The 12,869-nt window shown below is 37.1% G+C and overlaps 1 protein-coding gene across 1 annotated transcript; it reads left to right on the top strand.

Annotated features, from left to right (window-relative positions):
- The first annotated feature begins 2,381 nt into the window (after nucleotides 1–2,381).
- On the top strand, nucleotides 2,382–9,995 carry wu:fa56d06 (uncharacterized protein LOC795664 homolog). The gene is given in 12 exon segments (XM_052126356.1): nucleotides 2,382–2,754; nucleotides 4,341–5,150; nucleotides 5,395–5,397; nucleotides 5,569–5,973; nucleotides 6,079–6,276; nucleotides 6,695–6,892; nucleotides 6,976–7,098; nucleotides 7,204–7,344; nucleotides 9,355–9,443; nucleotides 9,516–9,650; nucleotides 9,731–9,836; nucleotides 9,961–9,995. Coding segments are annotated over 12 exon segments (2,280 nt in total). The 5' UTR covers nucleotides 2,382–2,717.
- Nucleotides 9,996–12,869: the final 2,874 nt, after the last annotated feature.

Genomic DNA, 12,869 nt, shown 5'->3' with positions numbered 1-12,869 from the left:
GAAATGATGGATGTTCTGAGGCAGAATCAACTGTACTACAAATCTCTCTACACACACACACACACACATGCACACACACACACAAACACTCGTGGCGAGTCTTCTTATTCTTGCAGTGTGACAGGAAGAAGGTGCTTATGAACAGGGAAGTTACAAAGAGATACACACTCCAGAGTCTCAAATTAAAGGACTTTTAAAGGATCATCCCCCAAAAATGAAAATTCAATGATGTTATTCCAGACACCCCCATGTAATAAGTGTTGTGTTGACATTCAGCTGTCGGGTGATAGTCAGTTTCCAGTGTGTTATTAAGAGAAGAGTCCAGTCGGAGAATAATAAAGTGCGGTTCTGATATATGTATCCTGAGAGATCAAGAGTTCAAAAGTCTGATTGCTTGGGGGAAGAAGCTGACATGGAGTCGGCTGGTGCGGGTCCTGATGCTGCGATACCGCCTGCCTGATGGTAGCAGTGAGAACAGCCCATGACTCGGGTGCTGGAGTCTCTGATTTTATGATATGATAGATTTGTGTGAGGAACAGGCCAGAAATGTTTTTTGTTTGTTCATTGTTTTGTTTTGTTTTGTTTATTGTCTTTCTTTGTTCATTGTTTTGCTTATTGTTTTGTTCATTGTCTTGTTCATTGTCTTGTTCATTGTTTTGCTTTGTTCATTGTTTTGTTTATTGTTTTGTTTATTGTCTTGTTCATTATTTTGTTTTGTTTATTGTATTTCTTTGTTCGTTGTTTAGCTTATTGGTTTGTTTTGTTTATTGGTTTGTTTATTGTCTTGTTCATTGTTTTGTTTATGGTCTTGTTTATTGTTTTGTTTCGTTTATTGTCTTGTTCATTGTTTTGTTTATGGTCTTGTTTATTGTTTTGTTTATGGTCTTGTTCATTGTTTTGTTTATGGTCTTGTTCATTGTTTTGTTTATGGTCTTGTTCATTGTTTTGTTTATGGTCTTGTTTATTGTTTTGTTTATGGTCTTGTTCATTGTTTTGTTTATGGTCTTGTTTATTGTTTTGTTTATGGTCTTTTATGTCCATTGTTTTTATTTATATAGTTCATTGTTTTGTTATTTATATAGTTCATTGTTTTGTTATTTATTTTTTTGTTATTTTTTGTTTTGGTCCCTGTTTTGTTGTCATTTCTGTAGCTTGGCAGTGATATTCACTCTTCACTTAACAGTAAATGTGCATGTTGTGTTCCATGGAAGAAAAAAAGTAAAATGTCATTGAGTAAATAATGAGAAACATTAACATTTTCCCCCATTCATTGCCTGTGAATCTGTCACGAATCCCACCCCTGCTGTTCCTTCCACTCACCACCAGAGGACCCCATCACCTGAGGATTGACTTTCACTCAACATTTCCCATAATCCCATAGCTGATTCTGATTACATTTTCACTTGTTCCTCATCTGCTCAGCTATATAAGACTCTATCTATCTCTCTATCTATCTATCTATCTATGCTAAGTCTTGTTTTGCCCTGCATACATTTCTGAGCGTTATTTCCTGCTTGAGTTTAATACCTGCCTGATTTCCCCATTTGATTCTCTGCTGCCTGACTATGTTTACTACTGTTTACCTGGACTACTGCTCTGACCTCTTGCCTGTTTGTGACCTTTGCCTGTTTACATTGTTATTAATAAAGCTGCACATGGATCTCAACTCTGATGACTCATAACAGAATCAAAACATTCACACTGAAAAAAACCTGTTAGAAAATGTGACAAATGTGTAAATTTAGTGATTTTTATGCTTTTAAACAAGTAAAAAAATATATATATACAATATCTGATAACTGAAAATGAATCTCACGAGAACAGATTGGGTCATTTTTTGCTTTAAGAATATTAAGCCTATTTTAAGAACCATTGTAATTATTTTGCTTTATAATGTTATTTTTAATTAAAGGAATAGTTCCCCCATTATTCACGTACCCTGATGCCATCCCAGATGTGTCTGTCTTTCTTCAGCAGAACACAAATGGAGATTTCTAGAAGAAGATAGAGCTCTGTCCGGTCCTTATAATGGATGTACATGGGTGCCGGCACTTTGACGGTCCAAAACTCATATTTAGGCAGAATAAAAGTAATCCTGGGATGGCATCAGTGTACGTGAATAATGGAATAAACTATTCCTTTAAAAAAAAAATATCTCAATTCCTCATTAAAGAAATGCATGTTATTTATAAAGAAACACAATTATTTATACATTTGTAATTCTCATTATTGTCAATGAGGATATTCTCGTTCCATTCGTATTGCTTTGATACAGTATTTTTATTGTTAAAATCAGCATAAATGAAAAGCAGTTCAGCAAAAGTGATATCAGTACAGAGATCCGTGAACTGAATGTCTTGAAAACGTTAAATAAGATCATGTGTTGAATTAACTGGGATCAAAGAGCAGATATTTTATCAGTGTCTAAGAGATAAATGCAAATGAAGAGATAAAGATGATAATGGGTATTGTGTATGTCGAACCAGGTTGTAATCTCAGTCTGAAGAACATTCCAGTCAGTTTCCTTGTTCCATGAGGTGAGTCAAGCAAACAAGACTCACCTGTACAGCGCTGAAATATATAGATATTTTCTAATAAGAACAAGTCACAGGTGAGATTTAACATGTTGATACTGCAATTTAAATATTGAGACTTGATGACCTACACAAACCTACTTAGATATATTAACACATTTTAATATATCTGTTTTTAACAGGATGTTACGGGTGGTACTACTCCTTTTGGCTGTGGCTGGTAAGATTTATTTACGATTTGGATTTATTTTTCTGTTTTGTAGAAGAGATTCGTACTATTTCAGACATTTTAACCCTCACCAAAAAAAAAAAAAAAGTACTTTTACGCTGAATAAGGTAAAGTGTGAACTGGAAAATATTAAGTAAATTGTACATTCAAACATGTTAAAACTAATGCTCGAGCTTATACGAAAATATTATTTATAATGCGTCATGATGGATCAATCCCAAAGTAACTTAAAATAAGTATATTTTACATGAAGGTAAGTAGATTTTACTTTATTTTATACCATTAAGATTTACTTAGAAAAACGAATTACAAAATCTTTAAGTAAATCTTAAAACGAGTTATTTTTTCAGTGCTCTTTATGGTACTCATTCTGTTCTATCAATGGAATAAGTTTCCTCCATTTGATATTTTTTACATAAAATAGTTCCAAAAATGAAAATCTAAATAATTTTTGGTAAAAATTAATGGTCGACCGTTATGGGTTTTTCAATGGCCGATGCTAATGTCTAAAAAAATCTAAAGAAATGTATGGAAAAACTAATGGTTGACCGTTATATGTTTTCAATGGCAGATGTATATCCAATATCTCAAGAATCAAAATAATTTTATGTAAAAACTAATGGTTGACCAAGATGGGTTTTTTTAATGGCTGATGCCGATATCTAGAGAGCAGGGTGGCCGATATAAATGCAGATACGTTTTTTTTATTTTATTTTTTTATAAGTGAAACAAACACGTATTTTATGGAATATTTCCTCAAAGTTGAAAATAGAAAATGGTGACTATATGTTGGCATATCTATTGGAAGGTTTTGAAACTGACACAATTAAAAGTTAACACTTTTGTTAAGAGCACGGTTATTGGCCGATGCAAAATGACCAAATATTGGCCTATGTATTGGCCTGGCCGATATATCAGTCATTTTGAATGACAGGAATCACAATATTCAGGACAAATATTCATGTTTCTGTCAAGGGTCCCTGCATAGATAAGACTAGAATTTATGTGTAATTTTACGACTGTCATTTTGCCCTTTTGAACTTTAAACTGTGTCAGCATATCATCAAGTATTATTGCAAATCATCTCCAGGGCATATTGCCATATTTTATCTTTTTGATAAGATTATTTCCCTTTACGACTAAGTCATTTACAGTATATGGTAAATGTTTAATGTGGAGACCGAAAAGTGGTGGTGGCGTAGTGGCTAAAGCACAGGGCTGTTAATCAGAAGGTCGCGGGTTCGAACCCCACGGCCACCACCATTGTGCCCTTGAGCAAGGTACTTAACTCCCAGTTGCTCTGGGGGGATTGTCCCTGTAATAATTGCACTGTAAGTCGCTTTGGATAAAAGCATCTGCCAAATGCATAAATGTAAATGTAAAAGTCATAAATGTCCAAATACTTTATAGTTTCCTTGTTTACTAATTCTCTTTGTTCCATAGTGAATCATTGTGAACTAGAACAACATTCACTTACATTGGTTAAATTACATTACTTGACATTTTATTTACAAAAACTTTTGTTTACCCTTGTGTGAACAGATAAAGTGTGAAATATGGTGTGGATGTGTTTGCAGGTCACCATGCAAGACCACTGAACGACACCCATCGATTCCGAAATAGTGGAGGGATGATAAAGGGGCCACACATTGTCCAAGATGAAGTCAAGGATAACTCAGTCCATCCGAAGGGTGCAGAACCTACAAATCATTTACAGATAGATTTGAACATTGGCATGAAACTCAAAGAAAACCAAAAATCAGTTCCTGTTGAGATGCGTAGGCAGGGAACAGAACCCTCTCGACGTATCCTGATGGACATGAACACTGGCATGCTGAAGGAGGAAGTCGGTGAAATGAACAGGAGAGTTGCTGGATGTATGTCTGCAAAGTCATTCACTTTAGTGGTTACAATTCACAGTTGATTTTGGCTGAATTTCATTTATTTTCTCTTCTTCACAGTCTACAATCCTCCAGCGTATGAGATGAGAAAGGGAACACAGAATTCTCACACCATGCGGGTGGACCCCATAACTGGACAGAGGCTGTATCCTTTAACTGAGATGCAGAGGAGCACAGCACCATGTGAGTCTTTCAACTATTGGTCAGCGGTCATGTTTTCAGGTTTGAATGTTGATTACACATTTTCTCCATTACCTGAACTTCCTTTCTGTGGTGTTTCCTCTACAGTGGATGAGTTCAGACAAGGCACTGAGTACAGACCTCACATCCTGAAGCTGCTGAGAATGCGAGACATTTTGAGATCTCAGTACAGCGCTGTTGGTGAGAAACAGGAGCAGAGAGTCATTCCTGCTGAGCTCCTGATGGACCTGAACACTGGTCTACTCAAAGAACACAGAAACCACATGGACAGCAGAGTACCAGGCTGTAAGTCAAAATGTTTATGCCATGGAATTGGAGATTTCTTTCTGTTGATGATCCACTACCTTGCTGAAAATACCAGAAAATGTGGTCACCAACTGATGTTGTGTTTTGGATGTTGGCGTCGCTAAAAATCTTCTTAACCAGAAAGACTATCTCGGGTTAAGAAGCTTCACCACCTATGTTTTGTAGCAAGATCAATGCTATCCCAGCACTAATCTTCATAAACAAGCCTAAACCAGTATGAAAGCTGGTGTTTTCAGCAGGGCGTCCCAACGTCTTAACCCTTCCTTGGCCTTGTGGAACTTTCAGACCAGTTAGAGCCATTTTAAAAACGAGTCAGAATGTCCCGCAAGACCAAGGAAGGGTTAAAGGAAAACCTCAATGGCTGACTAATTGGACTCTCTTTTTTCTTCAAATGCAGCTAAATGGGAAGTTGTTTCTGGTCCTGAGCATGAGGAAATGAAAAACCAGGACGTTTCTGGACTGAAGGAGAACCAAAAATCAGTTCCTGTTGAGATGCGTAGGCAGGGAACAGAACCCTCTCGACGTATCCTGATGGACATGAACACTGGCATGCTGAAGGAGGAAGTCGGTGAAATGAACAGGAGAGTTGCTGGATGTATGTCTGCAAAGTCATTCACTTTAGTGGTTACAATTCACAGTTGATTTTGGCTGAATTTCATTTCTATTCTCTTCTTCACAGTCTACAATCCTCCAGCGTATGAGATGAGAAAGGGAACACAGAATTCTCACACCATGCGGGTGGACCCCATAACTGGACAGAGGCTGTATCCTTTAACTGAGATGCAGAGGAGCACAGCACCATGTGAGTCTTTCAACTATTGGTCATCAGTCATGTTTTCAGGTTTGAATGTTGATTACACATTTTCTCCATTACCTGAACTTCCTTTCTGTGGTGTTTCCTCTACAGTGGATGAGTTCAGACAAGGCACTGAGTACAGACCTCACATCCTGAAGCTGCTGAGAATGCGAGACATTTTGAGATCTCAGTACAGCGCTGTTGGTGAGAAACAGGAGCAGAGAGTCATTCCTGCTGAGCTCCTGATGGACCTGAACACTGGTCTACTCAAAGAACACAGAAACCACATGGACAGCAGAGTACCAGGCTGTAAGTCAAAATGTTTATGCCATGGAATTGGAGATTTCTCTCAGTTGATGATCCACTACCTTGCTGAAAAGACCAGAAAATGTGGTCACCAACTGATGTTGTGTTTTGGATGTTGGCGTCGCTAAAAATCTTCTTAACCAGAAAGACTATCTCGGGTTAAGAAGCTTCACCACCTATGTTTTGTAGCAAGATCAATGCTATCCCAGCACTAATCTTCATAAACAAGCCTAAACCAGTATGAAAGCTGGTGTTTTCAGCAGGGCGTCCCAACGTCTTAACCCTTCCTTGGCCTTGCGGAACTTTCAGACCAGTTAGTGCCATTTTATAAACGAGTTAAAATGTCCCGCAAGACCAAGGAAGGGTTAAAGGAAAACCTCAATGGCTGACTAATTGGACTCTCTTTTTTCTTCAAATGCAGCTAAATGGGAAGTTGTTTCTGATCCGGAGCATGAGGAAATGAAAAACCAGGACTTTTCTGGACCGAAGGAGATCCAAAAATCAGTTTCTGTTGAGATGCGTAGGCAGGGAACAGAACCCTCTCGACGTATCCTGATGGACATGAACACTGGCATGCTGAAGGAGGAAGTCGGTGAAATGAACAGGAGAGTTGCTGGATGTACGTCTGCAAGTCATTCACTTTAGTGGTTACGATTCACAGTTGATTTTGGCTGAATTTCATTTATTTTCTCTTCTTCACAGTCTACAATCCTCCAGCGTATGAGATGAGAAAGGGAACACAGAATTCTCACACCATGCGGGTGGACCCCATAACTGGACAGAGGCTGTATCCTTTAACTGAGATGCAGAGGAGCACAGCACCATGTGAGTCTTTCAACTATTGGTCAGCGGTCATGTTTTCAGGTTTGAATGTTGATTAGACATTTTCTCCATTACCTGAACTTCCTTTCTGTGGTGTTTCCTCTACAGTGGATGAGTTCAGACAAGGCACTGAGTACAGACCTCACATCCTGAAGCTGCTGAGAATGCGAGACATTTTGAGATCTCAGTACAGCGCTGTTGGTGAGAAACAGGAGCAGAGAGTCATTCCTGCTGAGCTGCACAGACAAGGTAATGAAACCTCCAGAAACTTCCTGATGGACCTGAACACCTGTTTTCTTAAAAACAATCTACACCTGAGGAATTCACAACAGAGTGAAAGTTCTAAAATTAGCAAATACTTCAGTATGTTCATTATTTGCTATTATTTCAGAAGTTCTGGTTTGCAGGACAGTTTTCTCATGTTGTTAATTCTTACTAGTTAAAATTCAATTGTAGAGCTCTGCAATAAAAAAATGAAGGGGATTTAAAGGAAACATACAGTATGACAAGTTAATTTCCAATCGTAGAGCTCTGTAATTGGAATTTATACTTGGATGATAGGGATCTCCATAACTGAGGCCGATGCGATAGGCATCTCGATGCATAGCCAAAGATACGATAAATGAAAGATACATATGAAGCAGCTACCGATGCGATCCGATTCATCCCTATTACGATGCAGTGCGATCCGATTTCGATTTGATTCAACACAATACGTTTCAATGCAATGGGAAAAAAAATATGATGCTATGCAATTCAATATGGTAGGATACAGAGAGTTCACTTTTATTTCTTTGGTTCAGATAGATAGTAAATCATAAATTAATTTAAGTGGCTTCTGACTTCTAACACATGGACCTTTCACAAAAAGGCCTTTGTAGTGCAAAAAAAAAAAATTTATACATTTAATTTAATAAAAAATTTCATAAAACCAGCCATTATTCTCCAGAACACTTTTAACAGTGAAACAATTTAAGGATGCTCAGGGTTAAAAAAAAATGAACAAATGTTCTGTAACTTGCCAGCAGACGAATGTGCTTTTGTGTCGGCGCTTCAAGTGTGTTGATAAATTAGTCATACTGCCTTTATATTTTATAGCAGCATGACATATTTTACAAACTGCATGGTTTTATAAAAATCTCCATCTCTCTTATGAAACCCAAAGTGTTTTCAAACATTGGATTTGTAATTATTTGGTGGAAGATACAGCTCTGCCTCTGCCATGTTACTCTATATTCTATGTCAGGGGTGCCCACACTTTTATGCGTGATGATCTACTTTTAAATCACCAACTCAATAAGATCTACCAACTAAAAAAAACACAGTTTCATTAAAAAAATAAAATAAATGCTTGTTGGGACTACTGCATTTATCCCTACATGGAATTCATCTTCTAAATAATTAAAAAAAATACATAATAATGTTCAGTGTTCATATCATTCAGTTTTAACACTAAAGCCCAACACACCTACAGCACATATTACAATAGCCAAGGCATTTACCTTATTCTGATGATTAGCCCTGAATGGAATCAGACAGTAGCTGCTGGTAGCTAGTCTCAAACACTGCTAGCTTCGCAATTTCGCGCTCTGTTCTCAGAAGCCATTGGAAGGCGCGAACCTATATTGTCATGGCAACTGAATAAACAAAATCTCGCCTGGTCAAAATGTATTCGTCAGGTGAGAGTCAGACAGAAACTAAAATAAGGAAAGACATTATATTTATTTTTATTAAAATTTAACGTAAACACATTTACATTTTGTGTGATCTACCAGCATTGCCATTGCGATCAACGTATGTGACTGTCAGGACACGCCTCGGTTTCCGTAGTGTTGTGTTACGTCATGTTCACGTGATGAGAGAACGCGCTGGAGAAACAGTTTAGAGAGGAGAAATCAATCTACTTATAATATATGGTCACAAATCATTAGTCACTTTCCAAATAATAAAAGTATAGCGGATCTACTAATAATTATATATAAATAAATCGGTTTTTATCGATGCAAATAGAAACGATGCATCGCGATACAAATGCCAACTTGTATCCGATGCACACTTTTATAATCGATGCATCGCATCGTTGACGACGCACCGATACGAATCGGTGAATCTTACCATCCCTATTGGATGAGTAAAAGCCAGCAAAAACAAACTGAGTGCACCTTTAAATTGGGGCTTATTGAAGGCTCAATTAGCTAGTATTTTAATCTTGAGGAAGTTGTGAATTGAGTGTGTACACTGTGGATCTGTGTTTGATAGGACAGGTCCAAGCTTCCTGTCAGGGTGAAGTGATCCAAGGAAAGTGCTACAGTTTCAATTCATCTCCACAAACATTCAAGGAAGCTGAGGTACACCAGTCCTTTAAAACGTTGATTTCGCATTGTCTTTAATCTTTGCTTTTAACAAATGTGATTTTGCAGGTGTCCTGTCAAAAATGGTCTCCCAGAGGACACCTGGCCTCAGTGGCGAGTGCAGAAGTGCATAAACAGCTCATCTCGATGGTAACCAAAGCAAAGGACGTTCCAGTTCTGACATGGCTTGGAGGGACCCAAAAGGTGAAGATCCATTCACAATATAAATTAAAGATGTTCAACACCATGTATGTCATGAATGTTGCATTTTCTGATCACAACAGGAAAACAAGTTCCAGTGGATAGACGGTTCCTCTTGGACATACAGCGACTGGATGCCCGGTCACCCACACAAACACAATCTGTCGTGTCTTGAGATGTTTAGAATGGGTGAGATTTATGGCACTTTTCCTTATCGGTGAACATTATCATTCCTGGCGAAGTATCGATAGATGATCGGGTTACATAACTGCTCATTGTGCGTCATCATGTTTTAACGTCTTTGATCTTTCAGCTATTGTTAAGTTGTGTAACGCCTCATACGATTGAAGACGTAATATTGCATATGTCTACTAGGCCATTAAGGCCAAGAGTAAAGAACAGCACCATGCAGGAAATACATGTTTCAATGCTGATTGTAAGGTTTTTAATTTGTTTGTATTTTTATCATATTTGTGCTGAATGATAAAAATATTGTTTCCTCTCTTTCTCACACATAAACACCAATTCCAGATGAGAGCTGGTGGACAGCGGTTGATTGCAGTCAGAAGAAAGCGTTCATCTGTTCGTTCCCTATGACAGCATAAAGACCATCCCATAATATGTATCTATATATCTGTTGTGCATACCAAGCTATTGTCAGATTTAATAATGACCAAATCATTTATTGTATGTTATTGAATCTAATACGATGTACTATCGGACTCAAAAGTGTCTTTTGATAGAAGCCTCATACAATATTTGAACTGATCCCCAGTTAGAAACATTGCTACAGTATATCCACAAAATAAAAGCATCACAAAACCTACTTGTTTTGGCTTTTGATTTATTACGTTTTTAAACTGTTATCATTGGTGGTCTGTGGGGCGTACTGTAGCTTTAATTGTCTTCAATCTGATAATTATGCCTTTTAGATTGTCTGTATGTTTTTGTATTTCAATAAAAGGGAAACATCACGCACTCCTTCCCCATGTAGTGCCATATGAATTAATTCAAATGTTTCTAAAAAACAAAAACAAACTAAAGAATTATATAAAAAAGGCAATACATTGTGTGCTCGTATCCCAATTACAATAAAAGGGAAAAATATTGCCCTTCTTCCACATGTACTGTACTCCGTGTTATTCACTGTGTAGGGAATGAGTGTATGAGTGATCAATTTGGGATACGTTTTTGTATTACAATAAATAAGGGTAAACAATTGTACACTCCATCCCTATGTAGTGCACTATGTGTTATATACTATGTAGGGTATAGGAAATAAGTGAACGACTTGAGATATGTAGTGCACTATGTGTTATATACTATGTTGGGTATAGGAAATAAGTGAACGACTTGAGATATGTAGTGCACTATGTGTTATATACTATGTTGGGTATAGGAAATAAGTGAACGACTTGAGATATGTAGTGCACTATGTGTTATATACTATGTTGGGTATAGGAAATAAGTGAACGACTTGAGATATGTAGTGCACTATGTGTTATATACTATGTAGGGTATAGGAAATAAGTGAACGACTTGAGATATGTAGTGCACTATGTGTTATTCACTGTGTAGGGAATGAGTGATCGAGTGATCCATTTGGGACCCGTTTTTGAAATACATTTAAAAAAAGCTAAATGTGCGCTATTTCCCCATGTAGTGCACTATGAGTTGTTGACTATGTAGGAAATTGAGTGATCAATTTGGGATAAGTTTTTGTATTACAATAAATAAGGGGTAAAAAATTGTGCAATCCATCCCTATGTAGTGCACTATGTGTTATATACTATGTAGGGAATAGGAAATGAGTGAACGACTTGAGATATGTAGTGCACTATGTGTTATTCACTGTGTAGGGAATGAGTGATCGAGTGATCCATTTGGGATACGTTTTTGTATTACAATAAATAAGGGTAAACAATTGTACACTCCATCCCTATGTAGTGCACTATGTGTTATATACTATGTAGGGTATAGGAAATAAGTGAACGACTTGAGATATGTAGTGCACTATGTGTTATATACTATGTTGGGTATAGGAAATAAGTGAACGACTTGAGATATGTAGTGCACTATGTGTTATATACTATGTAGGGTATAGGAAATAAGTGAACGACTTGAGATATGTAGTGCACTATGTGTTATATACTATGTAGGGAATAGGAAATAAGTGAACGACTTGAGATATGTAGTGCACTATGTGTTATTCACTGTGTAGGGAATGAGTGATCGAGTGATCCATTTGGGACCCGTTTTTGAAATACATTTAAAAAAAGCTAAATGTGCACTATTTCCCCATGTAGTGCACTATGAGTTGTTGACTATGTAGGAAATTGAGTGATCAATTTGGGATAAGTTTTTGTATTACAATAAATAAGGGGTAAAAAATTGTGCAATCCATCCCTATGTAGTGCACTATGTGTTATATACTATGTAGGGAATAGGAAATGAGTGAACGACTTGAGATATGTAGTGCACTATGTGTTATTCACTGTGTAGGGGTCATTCATTCACTCATGTGAACAAGTGATCAATTTTGTTTTACAGAAAATAGTGGGAAAATCGTACACTTCTTCCCTATGAAGGACACTACGAGTCTTCGACTATGTAGGGAATGAGTGATCAATTTAGTAAAAGTTTTGTAATACATTTGAAAAAGGCAAAAATTGTGCGCTCTATCCCCATGTAGTGCACTCTGTGTTGTCTACTATAGGTGAACAGGGAATGAGTGACTGAGTGATCAATTTGGGAAATGTTTTTTTATTTAAAAAAAAAAAAAAGTGAGAAAAAATGTGCCGTCCTTCTCCATGTAGTGCACTATGAGTCATCGATTATGTAGGGAATGAATAATTGAGTGATTGATTTGGGATACATTTTTGTATTACAATAAAAAAGGGGAAACTATTGCACCCTTGCCCGTGTAGTGCACTATGTTACTCACTATGTAGGGAATTAATGATCAAGTGATCAATCTGGGATATGTTTTTGTATTACAGTAAATAAGTGGGAAAATTTGTGCACTTCTTCCCTATGTAGTACACTACAAGTCTTCGACTATGTAGGGAATGAGTGATCAATTTGGTAAAAGTTTTGTAATATATTTGAAAAAGGCAAAAATTGTGTGCTCTATCCCCATGTAGTGCACTGTGTTATTCACTGTGTAGGGAATGAGTGATCACTTTGGGATAAGTTTTTGTATTACAGTAAATAGTGGGAAAA

This window comes from Xyrauchen texanus, chromosome 5 (assembly GCF_025860055.1).
Source record: "Xyrauchen texanus isolate HMW12.3.18 chromosome 5, RBS_HiC_50CHRs, whole genome shotgun sequence".
NCBI classification, from domain to species: domain Eukaryota; kingdom Metazoa; phylum Chordata; class Actinopteri; order Cypriniformes; family Catostomidae; genus Xyrauchen; species Xyrauchen texanus.
The sequence above is the reverse complement of the archived record's forward strand: the minus strand, read 5'-3'. Positions and strand labels throughout refer to the sequence as shown.